Source organism: Cryptomeria japonica, chromosome 11 (assembly GCF_030272615.1).
Source record: "Cryptomeria japonica chromosome 11, Sugi_1.0, whole genome shotgun sequence".
Lineage (NCBI taxonomy): Eukaryota > Viridiplantae > Streptophyta > Pinopsida > Cupressales > Cupressaceae > Cryptomeria > Cryptomeria japonica.
Window position 1 is genome coordinate 612,815,350 of NC_081415.1, and position 17,057 is coordinate 612,832,406.

General features: G+C 37.7%; 1 protein-coding gene across 1 annotated transcript; it reads left to right on the forward strand.

Annotated features, from left to right (window-relative positions):
• Positions 1-10,497: 10,497 nt before the first annotated feature.
• On the forward strand, positions 10,498-16,517 carry LOC131043487 (flavonoid-6-hydroxylase). Its single transcript, XM_057976693.2, has 2 exons — positions 10,498-11,759; positions 15,713-16,517. Exons 1-2 carry the CDS (start codon positions 11,667-11,669, stop codon positions 16,346-16,348), a joined length of 729 nt encoding a protein of 242 aa, XP_057832676.2. The 5' UTR covers positions 10,498-11,666; the 3' UTR covers positions 16,349-16,517.
• Positions 16,518-17,057: the final 540 nt, after the last annotated feature.

Here is a 17,057-nt window from a genome sequence, read left to right on the forward strand (position 1 = left end):
CACTCTTTGAGCATCAAAAACCCGAATAGGAGTAGTCCCAAAGCATTCTTGCAGAGCATTATCGCGTATAGGAGAATTTTCCTGTGCTATGAACACCTTAGAGATCATAATGTCTGACAAAATCTTGAAGAATGTCTAGAACCTTAGAAAGTACCAAAAGCCCTTATTTAATTCTCTTAATGCCTCGAGAGGAATGACGAGCTCTGAGAGCTAAAAAAAATCTTTAGAAGCACGATCACCAACTTTAAGCTAGTGCAATCTAGCTTTGATCTACACTCCTCTTGCAACATGAGAGTCTGCAATTTGTTTTTAGGGTCTGAGTTGCGTCACCTGAACCTGATACTCAAGGATAAAGGGATTCACCATCAGAGCTTCAGTAGAAGACTTCAAGGTTCTAGTTGTGGCCTCATAGGGTCACGTGCGGTACATGGCCAACTGTCTGCCATAAATATGGAGGAAGTGGGCGATGTGTTGGATGGCATCATTCCACCACGTAATCCAACCAATAAGCTGAGTAGGACGACTCTCAAGATTCCAAACTCATTGGATATGGGCCAACATGCGAGGATGAATCAGCAAAGAATTATTGAGAAAAAGTTGTGTTTTAAAAATTACGCTTATGTCTTGGCAACCATTCAATGTAGAATTTGATGGGAAAGTGATCTAATAGGGTGACCTTAGCAAGGGGTAAAACCAAAAGAGATTAATTTTCCCCAAAAGCAAAAAAGAATTGTGTAGTAATCATGGAACGATCAAGGCATTTAAAAATCCTATCAAGGCTACCTATATAATTAAACCAAGTCTGCCAGATACCTTGATAAGGGTAGCGAGAAGTATTGGGATAAAAAAGGCCCAATTTATTGCGCATGTGAAACCAGGCTTCATGTTCGCTAGCTATCCACCAGAAAGGCAGAATGCCATCTTTATCGAAAGTCGCTTCAACCATATTAAAATCCATACACATAACCCAAGTGGCAAGTGGCAAGGAATCAACAATCCACCGCCACAAGCAAGATCTCTCCATAGTATCATTGGAAGCATAAATATTAATGATTCCAAATGAATGATTGTTGACAAACATTGGGACCCACACCGCTCGCTGAGTGGGATCAGACCCATGGTCAATAATAGTACAATGCTAACATGGCAAGAGAAGAGTGACAACACCTCCTCTGCCAAATTCATGTTCTGAAGCAAAAACTAGGCCATATGGCCATATCGCACGACATGTAGTAGCCAACAAGAAAGCTGAAATTTTAACTTCTTGAAGGCAGAAAACATCAATACCAAGATGAGTGATGCAGGAGCATCACACTAGATCTTTCTAAATGACTAGTTGGGTCTTACTAGTAGCCTTAGCTCATGAGACACAAATCCTGTCGACACATCAATAGGAAATTGGGAACGACAGATTAATTACCTTTTGGGCAAAAAGGAGGCCGGAACGAATAATGAGCGGTGAGAATATTTAGTAATGGTTGGTAACCGAACAGTCAGGAGAAATCGAGCGGCCAGAGGAGAAATTGAATCGAGTATTAAAAGGGAGAGAGCGGTTTAGTAAGTGTGTGAGTTATAAGGGGGTACAGCCTATAGGCCAAACCACAAAAGACAAAGTGTATAATCGGCGCAGAACTAGAGAAACCCGAATTGGGGTATGGTCCAATTATTATATGTAATCATCCAACTTTGTATTTAATCGCCACCGTTTGTTGAGTAATAATGAAGTTGAGATTTTGAGCTTTCATATGTTGTCTTGTTGATTATTTTTGTTCCTGTGTAATCGGTTTCTAGGAGGATAGTTAAATAGTTTTCTATTATCAGACTCAGTAATTCTCTATTTTGTTTTGTTCCTGTCACGGTTCTGACAAAAAGTCTATAGGTGTTGTTTTGTTTTCCCTGAACTTCCTATCATTATCTTCTGAGAATGGAGTATGTGTTTGGGTTTTAGCTTAAGTCTCCTACGTCAATTGGTATCAAAGCAAGAAGATCTTGAGTGTGTTGATATATTGCCAAAGGAGGCAATCTACACTAGGACCTTGCTAAAAGGTTTAAGATTTTCTGTTGCTAAGTTCTTTGGTTACAAGTTGATCCATCAAGGGTGCAGTCAGGAAGAGGCTTGTGAAGGTGTGTGTGCGGCAGACATGAAAGAGTTCTATGGTACTGTCTCCAACAAGATGAAGTTGGGTAGAAGGTGCAAAGAGAGAGAGAGACAACTGAGGAAGGGTGGTAGTGCATCTTCCAAGATCTTGGATGGGTAGATGGTAGTATGTTGGTGATTGAGTGAGGAAGCAACAACAAGAGTGATGGATATTTGAAACCTTTGAGTTTGCAACCTTGAGAGAATTGTTATTATGCCTTTGATGGGAGTAGTTGAAAGGACAACCCTGTGTCCTCGTGAAGATGTAGCTGTGAACCTATTGAAAGAGGCAAAGACAAAGACATGAAGACACGACAAGTCTAAATGTAAGAAGATGAAGACAAGGCTAGGAAGAAAAAGATTTATGAAGGATGAAGAAAGAGTATAGAGGCAAGTGTTGATTAATAGCCCATGTGTAGGAGCACATGATCTTTTGTATCCTGGGGAGTTTGATGCAGGAGCATCACGCTAGATCTTTCTAATTGATTGGTTGGGTCTTATTGGCAGCCTTAGCTTAGGAGAGACAAATCATGTCGACACATCAGCAGGAAGTTGGGCAGGACATATTAGTTACCTTTTGAGCAAAAGGAAGTCGGAACGAATAATGAGCGATGAGAATATTTAGTAACGGTTGGTAGCTGAACAGTCAGGAGAAATCGAGCAACCAGAGGAGAAATTGAATCGAGTATTAAAAGGGAGAGAGCAGTTTAGTAAGTGTGTGAATTAGAAGGGGGTTCGACCTAACCACAGAAGACGAAGTGTATAATCAGCGCAGAACTAGAGAAACCCAAATTGGGGTATGGTCTGACTGTTATATGTAATCATCCAACTTTGTATGTAATCACCATTTGTTGAGTAATAATGAAGTTGAGATTTTGAGCTTTCATATGTTGTCTTGTTGATTATTCTTGTTCCTGTGTAACCGGTTTCTAAGAGGATAGTTAAATAGTTTTCTGTTATCAAACTCAGTAATTCTCTATTTTGTTTTGTTCCTATCATGGTTCTGAAAACAAGTCTATAGGTGTTGTTTTGTTTTCCCTTAACTTCATGTCATTATTGTCCGAGAATGGAGTATGTGTTTGGGTTTTAGCTGAAGTCTCCTACGTCAATGAACCTGTCTAATATTCCGTACAGAATATTTTTGGCAGGGTCAATAAGGCCCCAAACAGTCCATGATAGAAAATTCATCATTCAAATTCTTGCATGCCTTCTTTGTCCTCAAGACACAAGATAGGAGAAGTTATTTTGTAAAAAATCTGAAGCAGGTTGAAAACCGAGGTAAGAACCCCCTGATATAATTTTGGGTTTATCACGATCTTCACCTTCGCCACCGATCCGTCCTTCAGAACTGCAAGAATGGTGTAGCTAATAGGTGTGTTGGGTTGCAATAGCTGAAGATGCATGAGGAGTATGCACCCATGCAAGGCAGGAGCTACTCTCAACAGAAATCTTCCCCTTATCCGCAGGGTTTGCAACCTTCGTTTGAATAGTAGTTGATATTGTAACTGGAGTGGGATTCGTAGAAGCTAAAGGCTAAGAAGAGGGTTGCGCCGCAGCCAAAGCATTTGACTTGGGTTTATTATTTCAACGCACAATGGTCCAACCTTCCTTGGACTTGGGCTCCAAAGAGCGAGAAGAGCCAGCATCTTTTTTAGGCATTTTCGCTTGAAGAGCAACAAGCGAGCAATCCTTAATCTTGTGATGAGGATTTACAACGATAACAAGTGTTAGGAAAATTTAAATACAACACACGTTGGGAAAAGCTATGACCACCAACCTAAATGTCAATGGTCTCCTTGAGATCTTGAGACAAATCGACTTCAATAAAAACCCTCTTTTGCGGTCAAGCATGAAAAAATGGTCTGTCTCCATGCAAACGACCTTGCCAAGAGTTTGGGAAATCGTTTGCAGAAACGACCAACAAGGAAAAGGGAGACCAGGAAATTCGACTAAGACAGGGACCTTGAGCTTTTTTTCATCGGAGAATGTAAATTCCTAAGACCACGATTGAAAAACCAGCAAAGAAGACCACACAAACTAGAGACCATGTTTGAGGACACCCTCAACATGAGTAGGGTTTGAAAAGTGAAACAAAAAATTCCTTTGGTAAGATTGTGGACGCCATCAAGTCGGACCCTATGAGGGGCCCAAGCTTGGGCAACCCAGTCATGAAGCATGCTTTCAGGTGGAACCCTCCCTACAATATAACCAATCAAAGTATACTTTTCATTCCATTCGCATGCATTATCAAAATCTTACAATGGTAAAATAACATCATGGGTACCAAAAACAGTACCTCATGAAACACTTTCAGAATGAACTTGCAAGGGCGTTTGTTCAGGGGAACCATGGTCTCTAGACACCAAAGCACAAGCACCAACATCAAATGTCGGACTGGGAATGGTCGAAGCCATAATAAAAGGATAAAAAATAGCGCAATAAATGCGGTATGACACCCAAAAATCTCACTATGCAGACAAATAGTACATAAAAAGAAAGAAAACCCTAGCAGAGATCAAAAGCATCAAGATTTTAAACCATGAAGGAAACCATCTCATCTCAATATAATTGATCTAGATATCATTGTAAGTTAAACATTCCATGATGTAATGCCATTTTGTGTCTACCACTTCTTGAGTGCAATAACTACACAATCTGTCTACCCACTCTTCTTTAGATTCCATCCATCTTCTCGTTTCACATCTAAGTTGGTGCAAACTAGTTCTTATTTTAAGTGATTAACATTTTGTATCTCCATTTTATTTCTAGTCCTATGTAGATCTTTTTTGTATAGTCATATGTAGGATTGAAATGTTTGATATAGTATTCCTTTTTCCTCCTGAGCAACCCTTTCCACATGCTTTCTTTGAATTTTCCTTGGGCATATTTTTTTATTTCCCCATTTTTATTTGGACATGCACTTATGCTAATATCCCACTTGTTCATCTATTTGATGTTTTGTTTCATCCATGTATTCTCCATTCTATCTTTTGGTCAGGGGTGAGTCTCCATGTTATGTAATTGTGCTAGATAACTTGATAACTGGAACATAGCCAATGCTTCAACAAGAAATCCTTGGCTTCCGCCAAGACAATCTCATATAGAATAGTTGATTTAATCTTGAGGCTATTTGTGATTAAATGTTTTGTAACCTCTTTATCTATTTCCACTTTCTTGCTGTAGTGTTGCTACCCCATATTTCACATTTAAGAAGAGGGTTGTGTTGCAGCTGAAGCATTTAACTTGGGTTTATTCTTTCAACGCACAATGGTCCAACCTTCCTTGGGCTTGGGCTCCGAAGAGCGAGAAGAGCCACCATCTTTTTGAGGCGTATTGGCTTGAAGAGCAACAAGCAGGCAATCCTTAATCTTGTGAATAGATGATTTACAACGATAACAGGTGTTAGGAAAATTTAAATACAACACACGTTGGGAAAAGCTATGAACACCAACCTGAATATCAATGGTCTCCTTCAAATCCTAAGACAAATCGACTTCAATACAAACCCTCTTTTGGCGTCGAGCATGAAAAAAATGTTTTGGCTCAATGCAAACCACCTTGCCAAGAGTTTGGGCAATCGTTTGCAGAAACGACCAACAAGGAAGAGGGAAACCGGGAAACTCGACCCAGACAGGGACCTTGAGTTTTTTTTCATAGGAGATTGTAAAGTCCTAAGACCGCGGTTGAAAAACCAAAAAAGAAGACCACACAAACTAGGGACCATGTTTTAGGACACCCTCAAAATGAGTAGGATTTGAAAAGTGAAACAAAAAAAATCCTTTGGTAAGATTTTGGACGCCATCAAGCCGGACCCCATGAGGGTCCCAAGCTTTGGCAACCCAATCATGAAGCATGCTTTCAGGTGGAACCCTCCCTACAATATAACCTGATAGCCCTGAAAAATTGATTGCATAAAATTTCAAACTTTAGACCAAAACATTGATTTTCAGGTTGTTACTTTTATCCTCTAAGAACATTTCAAGGCTTAGGGTTTAGGAGTTATCAAAACTTCTTATATTTTTTGTGAAGAAAACCCTAGAAATGATATATTTCGTTGTTACTTTTTCCCACTTAAACCAAGGGTGCCCTTTCCATAAACGGGGCCATTTTCCCTAAGGAAAAAGTTGGTAAACCGGTTCATGAGATAAAATTTTCTAGGTCAAGTGCATAACTTCCCTATTACCTATCCCTTTTTTAAAAAAATATTTAAGCCCACGCTTATTTTTACTAAGTCCGACAAGTGCTAAATACCCCGACCACCTATTAAAGAATGGATAGATCTAACGGCAAGTGCCTCGCCACAATTAAAGATGTGAGGATTTTAATGACCGCGGTATTGTGAGATGATGTCGCGTGTTATCGGCAAAACCGGCAAGGTTGGCAGCGTAATCGGTTGAAAGCTTTGTAATACCGATTCATAGGCAGTAAAATCCGTTCTACTAATAGTCTCATCAATTTGCACGTGCTCAGAATGAATGAGGATGTTTTATTCTGAGGTAAAAGGTGCCCGACCTTTCAGTCCTGACGGAGTTGGCAGGCAGCACGCATAGTGGTAAAGGTCAAGCAGATCGGACGACCCTCGTATTCCTGCAATGGAATTTGCGAGGTGGTTACGGACTGCGATATCACGAGATGATGCCACGTGTCCATGTCAAATCAAGACTTGCAGGGAGGTTGCTGACAAAGCTTGAACGAAGGATGATATGGCGCTGCCCAGTCAAAATTTAGCGGGTCCACAGATACAGTTGGAAGGTCAAACTACTAAGTTGGCAGAGAATGGCCGTTAGATTTGCCAAGTTAGATGAGATCTGCGACTGAGTTTCAAATGATAAGTTTGGAGGGATTTATGGAGTTACCGGTTATAGCTCGCGGGAAAGGGCAAAAATGAATGGGATTCAAACTTGTCGTTCAGGATTGATTTGACAGTCAAAGATGATAGCTCAGAGATGTGAAAGGATTTGGATAAGTTTCCAGTTCAAGTGTGATGAATCACAAGTTCTCTGATGAATTCAGAGATTTGTTTGTCAACAAAAATCCTGAAGCAGGAGATTGTACACTGAAAAGAGAAATAAGATCAGGATAAAATCATTCACATAAGGTGAACGCATGCCAATAGAAAAGGAGTGATGGCCTAGGAAATGGTGGTGACTTGAGTTATAGGCATAATTGCCAAAATCTGTAGTTGATAGGTTGAGTACAAGAAATCAAAGTGATGATTCTTCATATGGACTAGCACCGCCATTTTGAAAGGAATTTATGGTTATAAATTCACTAGGCAGATGATAGAATGGGTAGAAACAAATATAAGTTTTTTCGTCTTTCTGAGAACAATTTTTCATTTGTAAGAGGATGGTGTTCGAACAGAACCATGAATGGAGTCGTTGTGTATCTTATGACACTAGATGGATGATCTTTCTCTAGTTTGACGTTGTTCATTGCTAGAGGGGATGTGAAAGCTCAAGGGATTGCCAGAGGGAGTGTGAAATCCTTTTCTTTTCAAGAAAAGTCACCTCAGGCCTATTCCCCGCTCTTACTCTGCATTTCGTTGGTAGAGTGTTCCAAGAGGGAGCTCGTGGGGAGCTGAAAGAATGATTTGTTCAAGTGAGGACCGGCAGCCAGTCATCTCTACAGCGTCAGGGAAGCTGCAATGCCTCCCCAACAAATCTTATTCATCCCCAAATTCCTCTTTCCATTTTCTCTGATCCAGGGCATAAAGCTCGGAGATTTTCCTTTAATTTGAAGGGAAAGTCTTTTTTCATGTCGGGATCTATTTTCCTTTTCAGGAAAAGAAATGCTATGGAACATAATGAGCATCTCAAAGTCCATCCAGGAGTGTCTAGGTGATATCGGCATAACTCAAGTATTTTTGTTTCTACCAATAATCAATTGGAAAATTTGGTTCCACCTCATCATGGGTGCCAGCATGCGGATAAGAAATATTTTATAACAAGAATTGTGTACATCCTTTAAGGCTCTGTTCTATTGACAAGTGTCTAATGGTCTAAAGCTTGTCACTCCCTTGTTTTCTATAAAAGGGAATTCAAGGCCATTAGTTAGGGTCCAAAATTTCTGAGAAAGATCTATGTAAAATAAATCTTTTCTGCAGGGTTAGGTCCAAAATAGTTCTAGAGAGTCCTAGGAAATAACTGGGACTATAATGTTATTTTGCAAAGCAAAATTATAATGAAATAGTTGCAGTTTCCCCTTTTTCAAATGGGTCACTCTGTATTTGAAATTGTTGGCTATCATCTGATAAAAGATAGCTCATAATGCTAATGCAAATATAGTTTCCGAATCTTTACTCTCCTGTGTGTGATTTTATCTTCTTTTAAGCAAATGGGATCAAGGGTTTCTTTTGTTTATTGCATTGTTATGATGTATGTACTCTTTCATTCAATGCTTTAATCCAAGGGGTTAATTAAAAATGCTTGAATAAGATTGCAGAGAAAATAAAACTCCCAATGGGATTTGATAAGTAGTTCAGACATAGGATCATAAGCAAAATAATATTGTAAGGCAATATTATTTCAAGGCAAGACCAGCTATTAGATGAAGTTTTGATTAGATTTTCAGCAACACCTTTCATCGACTCTGTAGCCCAAATGAATAAGGCACTGGTATTAGCTAGCAAATCTCATTAGGTTATAAGTTTTCCGGTTTTATCTTCTTCATGATCTCTCAGAAGGAATCTTATAAACAATTAGAACAATCATTTGCTAAGATTTATGTATTTTCTGAAAAATACTCTCACCATTTATGATACTCCAGGTTAAGGTTGAGGATCACTGAAGGATTTGCCATCCTTGAGCATTCTCCCTTTCTGTTGAGTTTTATTAATGAGATAATCTGCTTTGTTTTCAGTAAGTTTCCTGAATATCCTTGCGGAGAGCAAGAAAATTCTTACTGAAGGGATCACTCTCTAGTTCTGTAGAGCCTAAAGTGCAGGGGGACCCTCTGTCCTTGTTATTGTTGGTCCAATCCTGACAGATATTGATAGTTGGAGGTGGCTCTCCATATATATTTGGAGGAAATCAACTTGGTCTCTGCCCTGCAAGCAGTGTAAACTCGTTGTCCTTTTCGGGGAACCAACATAACCAATCAAAGTATACTTCTCAATCCATTCACACGCATTATCAAAATCTTTCAATGGTAAAATAACATCAGGGGTACCAAAAAGTGTACCTCGTGAAACACTTTCGGAATGAACTTGCAAGGGCATTTGTTCAGGGGAACCATGGTCTCCAGACACCAAAGCACCAACACCAACATCAAATGTTGGACAGGGAATGGTCGAAGCCATAATAAAAGGCTAAAAAATCCCGCAATAAATGCGGTATGACACCCAAAAATCTCACTATGCAGACAAATAGTACAGAGAAAGCGCAGAGCTCAAAACCATCAAGATTTTAAACCATGAAGGAAACCATGTCATCTCAATATGATTGATCTAGATATCATTGTAAGTTAAACATTCCATGATGTAATGCCATTTTGTGTCTACCACTTCTTGAGTGCAATAACTACACAATCTGTCTACCCACTCTTCTTTAGATTCCATCCATCTTCTCGTTTCACATCTAAGTTGGTGCAAACTAGTTCTTATCTAAGTGATTAACATTTTTTATTTCCATTTTATTTCTAGTCCTATGTAGATCTTTTTTGTATAGTCATATGTAGGATTGAAATGTTCGATATAGTATTCCTTTTTCCTCCTAAGCAACCCTTTCCACATGCTTTCTCTGAATTTTTCTTGAGCTTTTTTTTTTGTTTGCCCATTTTTATTTGGACATTCACTTATGCTAATATCCACATTCATATAATACCACCACAACCACTAGAAGCCCCAAATGAGGCTTTTTAGTCTTTCAATCCCATAGCTTAGCTCTTCTACATCTATTTTGCAATTAGTATAAAAGTTTATATCCCCCTTTATCCTTTTTACTCTCATGTTTCCCCGCTGAGTTTATTGTGGAAATCAAGGCCAAAAATTCTGGCATCAAACAGGAAACAAAACTTACAGGAGTTTTCCATTTATAATAGTCTATCTGCTAAATATTAACAATATGAGATTTTATTTACCAATGCATGTCAATGTAAAAAATATTTTCTTTCAAATGATTTTTTTCATAATTTCAGGTACAAATATAATATTAAAAATATTCAAAAATGGAAATATTATTGTTAAATGTTTAAATGAAATGAGATCTCTTTTGAATTCATAAATCTGAGTCAAAATCATTTCCAATTTTAAATTCATAAATCTGAGTCAAAAGCATTTCCAAAATAGACTTTATCTTAATACAAGACTACCTGGCCACAAATTCTAGATATAGTTTGTGTCCTCACAGAAACATCTCGATATGGCCGCTAATTTTCCTTCGGAGGCCAAATGAGACTATAGATGATATTTATATTGTTTGATGGTTATGCAGTGGGTACTGAAAAGAGGTATTATGCACCTGAAACCCATTCCTCAGTAATTACAAAATCCAAAGAAAACTATTAGAAAAGAAATTCAGACAGCCAACTCTTTTGACTTGGATACAACTGAATCCACTTAGCATCAAGTAGCTATCTCATGCCTCAGACTCTGTTCATACTCACTCTTGATTTTTCTGTGAGGTAATGCAAAAAATCCAGGCCAAGATTCAATACATATAGAGTTATACGCAACATAATTCTTAGAAAACAAAGAAGTTTAAGGAATGGCACTATTCACGGACATGTCATCTTCTTTGATGTCTGTTATGCTGGTAGGAGCTACCACAATGCTTCTTGTGGCAACAATTCTACTGAAACGCCATAGGATCCATCTCCCTCCAGGCCCCAGAGCTCTTCCTGTAATTGGCCACTTTCATCTTCTCATAGATAAAACTAGGCCGAGCTCTTCCTGTAATTGGCCACTTTCATCTCCTCATAGATAAAACTAGGCCAATTCACCAGATTCTACGCTCACTTTCAACACAGTATGGACCTATTATGCATCTAAAATTTGGTAGCTGTCCTGTTTTAGTGATAAGTTCTTCAGCTTTAGCCAAAGAATCTCTTACAATAAATGACAAGTCTTTCGCATCTCGCCCCTCTCTTGCACAAGGTCAGCATTTGGGTTACAAAAATTATAATCTGGGTTGGGCTCCTTATGGACCCTATTGGCGAAATGCTAGAAAAATTTGTGTACTTGAGATTTTGTCTTTGAAAAGAATCCAAGATTTTCGAACCAAGAGAAAGCAAGAAATTTATGAAGCAGTAAATTCTTTGTTTCAGCAGGCACAGTTGCAAAGTATTGTTAACATGAGAAGCGTTTTGTCCAGATTGACTTTCAAAATTCTGATGACTATGATTATAGATGAGAAGTACTTCGGAGAGGAATCAGGAATTTCGGTAGACTTAATTACCCACCTGATCGAAGAATCCTTTATTCTTCATGGAGTAATTGATATTGGGGATTATATTCCCTGGTTGAAGTGGTTTGATTTGCAAGGGTATGTGAAGGCTATGAAGAAGGTAAGGATTGAAAGACGGGTAAGAGATGGAAGACTTTATTGATGTGCTGATCTCACAGGCAGAGACGAATGGTGAAGAAATTCCTGACAAAGATGCATTCATTAAAGCAACTGCTATTGTAAGTGTTCTTACTTTGCCAGTTTTTGACATTTTTGGTTTACAATTTCTTGTCTAGATGTTGAAGGTGGTACTAGGACAGTCTGGACACTCAGTTATTAGAACTCACAGAAAGTGCCCTAATGGCATCTGATTAATCACTTAGCAACCTAATGCACATGACAACCTAGTTGCAAGAACTTCACATGAAGTTTGTGTTTCATATTTCTTGCTTTCAAATAAGGAGAGTCATCAAGTGCTGAAGCAGAACCCTACACCTAAAACTAATTATGTTTTGCATAGAAGACAGTTAAAAAGTAAAAAGAGATCAGCACCAATAAAGAAGCAAGGCATAGAACTCGAAAGAAATCTTCTTATTCACTATTAGTTGCATCAGTGGCTTTATAACTTTTGTTGGGAAGAGTCTAATATCTATTAGTTTACCTAGCTCCTCTCAATTTCTGATGCACCACTGAATCGAAAGTTAAACTGGTTTGTTAATTTCAGTGAGAATTCGGGGAGGATTTATGAGTCTGAGCGGATATTTTGGCTGTGATAGGAGCTTTAGTGTACGAAGTTTGGGGGATAGGGGAATGAAAAAGACAATGTGGTTATGTTAAAAATAATCGTAGGAGTTAGATATATGTCAATTGTTATTTTTGAAATAAAGGAGGGCAATGGAAATATGTAATATTTCTGTCTAAAATAAAAGGACGTATCTGTGATTTCCATTTGGAGGTTAAGGGTTATTATTTGTTGTATATTTCAACTGTTATATTCTTTTGCTAGATTTTGTGATTGAATAGTTAGCTTGCAGATCTGTGAATAGAAAGTACTAAATTTCTACTCATATTATTTAGTAATCTTCTTTGTATTTCTATTCTATTTTGCTGGATGTACATTAGTAGAGTTATTTAACTGGAAGCAACATAGGTAATCTGTGTCAATTTTCAAAGTGCAATGGGTATGTGGAAGATGTGTGGAAGGTCAAACAGGAAAAAATTGATTTCTTTGGCATATTTTGTTTAGTACGTGAGGTCAATTGATAGCAGGGCATTTAAAAAATGATGGTATTATGTAACAAAGATTTTAATTGAAGAGTGATAGTTTCAAATAAACTATGCATCCACTTATATGAATCAAAACATATTGAAATAAAAATTTTAAATAAAAAAGATTACCAATGATGCATCACTATAGTTTGTGTACTCACAGAAACATGTCGATATGGTTATTGCATGGAGCTTTAATACATGAAATTTGGGAGATACGGGAATGAAAAAGAGAGGAGTGGTTCTTATAAAAATTATGGTAGGAGTTAGATATAGCTATTTTTGAAATAAAGGAAGGGAATGGAAATATGTAATGTCTGATTTTTATCTAAAATAAAAGAAAGTATCTGTGATTTCCGTTTGGAGGTTAAGGGTTATTATTTCCTATATGTTCTAACTGTTATATACTTTTGCTATATTCTGTTATTGGTTCTTTATCAATAGCGAGTTTTAGCTTAAAGATCCGTGAATAGAAAGTAGTATGTTTTGCTGATATTATTTGGTATTGGTCATCTTCATTGCTTTTCCCTTCTATTCTGTTGGGTGTGCAATGTGCATATGTATCACCAGTAGAGTTATTTAACTGGCAGCAACAGAGGTTATCTGAATCAATTTCCAAGCTAAATAAATGACTTGTGTTGAGGAAGTTAGCACGTTTGGTACAATAACGAAAGAGGAAAGCGACTTATTAAACGGGTAATAGAGAATTGATAAAAAGAGGTGAGGTGAGGGCAGCAAAAGATGGGTAATGGAGGGGTGATTGTCTTAATGGACTTGTGTCCCAAATAATAATTTATCAATTTGCCTAGCTAAAACTTACCAACTTTGCTATGAGGTTTGAAATTTAGCCCCGACAAATAGTTATTTCATAGACCTATTGCATTGGATGAGGGATTGAGAGAGGTCAAACTAAAAATTAAGAATATGAACAGAGAAATGAACAGTACTGTAAAGAAAGATTGCTGTAGAAAACGGAATAGCTAAAAAGATCATTCTAGTATATTATAAATTAATAGATGTATATATTTATACATCTAAAATATTCAACAATTTTTATATAAATCTGTTGCCAGCAAACTATTATTGATTGAGAGTTAACTTAAGATGTTTAATCGGGGTTTGGGGATATATTTTCATGGAGCAGAAGGTCCAATGAATCAGAAAACATTATGCTAGAGAATTATTTGGAATCTTTTCCTGAAAAATAGCATCCCCTATTTTTTAAGATTGCATATTTCAGCAGGTGCAATTCGGGTGGGGCTCGAAATTGCCCCACCAAGTTAGAAATTTTTTCTGCCACTAGGCAATTAGCTAATATTTTAGATTCCTATCAGAAAAGAAATAGAGAGAAAATGGTGTTTATTTATTAATTTTTTATTTGCAGCATTCTTCATTAGATAACTAACTTCCCTTTTGAGAGTGAAGCCCCCTCCATGGAACCTTGCCCTTATTTTGAGCATATATTCCAGTACCCCTTCTTAAAGCTACGATAATAAAGTGAATTTCGATGGACACTTAACATATTTCTACATAGTAGATACTGGAGAGTAAACTGACTAGTAACATAAACCAACACAATATAAAATATATTATGTAGATGTTTTTTTCTTAAAACAGTTCATCGATTGGTAAAACTTTTTCAAGATATTCCCAACTGCTGGTATAGTCATCTAGCAATCATCCAACTTTCCAATATATTAGACATAATTTGCACATGAATTGTCTTATCACTGTTGTATATTAGACATAATTTGCACATGAATTGTCTTATCACTGTTGTAAAGGTATGATACTGAACTTCGAAATTTTTGAACACTAATCTTCACATGTATGTTTGATAACCCCAATTACATATAATTTCTCCCATCTGTTAGCACCTTACACCATTAAGCCTCTATCTAACCTCTACTACACTTCTATTTTTTTATCTTTAAAACATTAGTTTCTTCAAAATACGATCGCTATCGAAACCTGATGGTTCGTCAAAAACGACTGACATTTTCTCAGCTCTTATAGTTATAGTGCTACTCAGCAACAGGTTTCTTTTCGATAGACTTTGACTTGCAACTGGCTTCTTCTTCACAATCTCAAATTTGAACAAAAATCTGTTTCAGCTACTTCTTAGCGTCCAAACTATCACGCAGACTTCTTCAGCAATTATTTCCTATATGACTGAGGAATTGGCTATGTTGCTCAAACATGCCTCCTACAATGCTAATAAGAAACTCTCACTTATCTTTATATAGATCTATGTTCATGCTGTTCGCATTCTCTTCACATAGAAAAAAGACAGAGGAGCATGATTTGCTCTGATACTGAATTAAGAATAAAGAGCATGAACAGAGAAACAGAAGAGACTAGTAAAGAGGGAAGATTCATACAGAGATTGGAATAGCTGAAAAGCTCATTCTAATATTTTATTCATTAACAAATGTATACATCTAAAAAGACCCAACAACTTTTCTATAAATCTGGAAATTACATTGACAGCAAACCAAATCTGTTACCAACGAACTATTACTGATTGACAGTTAAGATGTAACTGAGACTCTTGCACATTTATTTTGAGCATATATTCCAACAGATCTTTGCATCAGTCTATCATAAGGTCCTCTCTTGGACCAAGGTATAAATGCTCTCTCCAGACATCAATCCATCCCTGCAAGGCCCCTCCCTGTCTTTTGATCGACATAAATGTCCGAAAGGCCCTTGAATTCTGCAAGCCATGGCCATCCAGTGTTTGGAAGTGAGGATCTGAGAACCTCTTGAAAGCAAAATGTTAGCAGGTACAAACATATATGGTTTATCATGAAATCCCTGCCCAAAAGATCACTTGAATGGTCAATATAATGCATGCAAATTGAGTTTTTGCAAGTTTTGATTGTACCTCTTTTTCTTGTTATTAATATTTCTAGCTTTGCAGGTTTTGTTTGGTGCAGGCACTGATACATCTTCAGTTGTCCTAGAGTGGGCATTGTCATTGTTATTGCGACATGCCCATGTAATGATGAAGGCACACGAGGAACTTGATACTAAAGTTGGAAGGAAGAGACTGGTGGAGAAGTCAGATATACCCCAGCTAACATACCTGCAAGCAATAGTGAAAGAGACTCTGCGTCTTTATCCACCAGGGCCTTTGTTGATGCCACACAAATCTATAGAGGCTTGCACAGTGGGAGGCTACCATATTTCTGCAGGAACAATACTGATGGTAAATGCATGGGTAATTCAGAGGGACCCAAAAGTGTGGAATAAACCACTGGATTTCATACCAGAGCACTTTATGGAGAAAGGGATAGAGATGGACAGCATGCAAATGAGAGGGAATGAATTTGAGATACTTCCATTTGGGACAGGGAGAAGAGGATGTCTTGGTACTTCTTTGGCAATGAGTATGGTGCAAACAACTCTTGCAAGTTTGTTGCAGAGCTTTGATTGGTTTGTTCCAGATGGAAGAGTTCTTGGCATGAATGAAGGGGTTGGTTTGACAATGCCAAGGGCGGTGCCTTTGGAGGTTAGGATCAAGCCTCGTCTTTCCCATCATCTTTATCACAACTAAACTGTTGAACTGAAATCTTTTGACTACAGAATAAGAATCATGTTAGTCAAAATAAAGAAGAAATAAGCAATCTACTTCAGCTTAATGCCAAGGAGAGGCTTTTGAAGTTGCTATGTACATATTATTTCCATGGAATGCCGCCTAATATGGGGATATTATGGTAACCATCATTCATGTTAGTCAAGAGCGAAATTCACTCTTTAGCTCAAAATCCTTACCTCTTGGACTCAAAACCTACTCAAACGCATGATTGTGGAAATCTCCAAGTCCAATCCTCCTTGACCACTATCCTAGTTTAGCTCAAACTTGAAGGAAAAAAGGACATTTTGTGAATTTCGCCCTAGACCCTTTGGAAGGGTCAGGAGCAAAATTCAAGTTTTAGGTCTCAATTCTCCATTTCCCTCACTTTAATTCATCTTGCAGGGCAAAGTAACAACATTTCAACCTCAACCACGCCTTAGGACTCAAAGTACTGACTTGACACAAGGAGGAAATAGGTAGATTGAAAAATTTCGCTCTGGACCCTTTGGAAGTGTCAGGAGCGAAATTCTCTTTTTAGCTCAAAATTTGCATTTTTAATGATCAAAAATATTTCCAAGGCATTCCAAATGGCTTCTCTCACCCTAATCCAAGCCTGACTTCACTCAAAATTTGAAGAAAATGATGGTTTTAGGGTTTTTCGCTCTGGACCCTTTGGAAGGGTCAAGAG

Excerpts from the sequence above, each read along its gene's own strand:
- LOC131043487 (XM_057976693.2), top strand. The coding sequence starts at position 11,667 with ATGGAAGACTTTATTGATGTGCTGATCTCACAGGCAGAGACGAATGGT. Across the intron at positions 11,760-15,712 it reads TCATTAAAGCAACTGCTATT|GTTTTGTTTGGTGCAGGCAC; the intron begins GTAAGTGTTCTT and ends CTAGCTTTGCAG.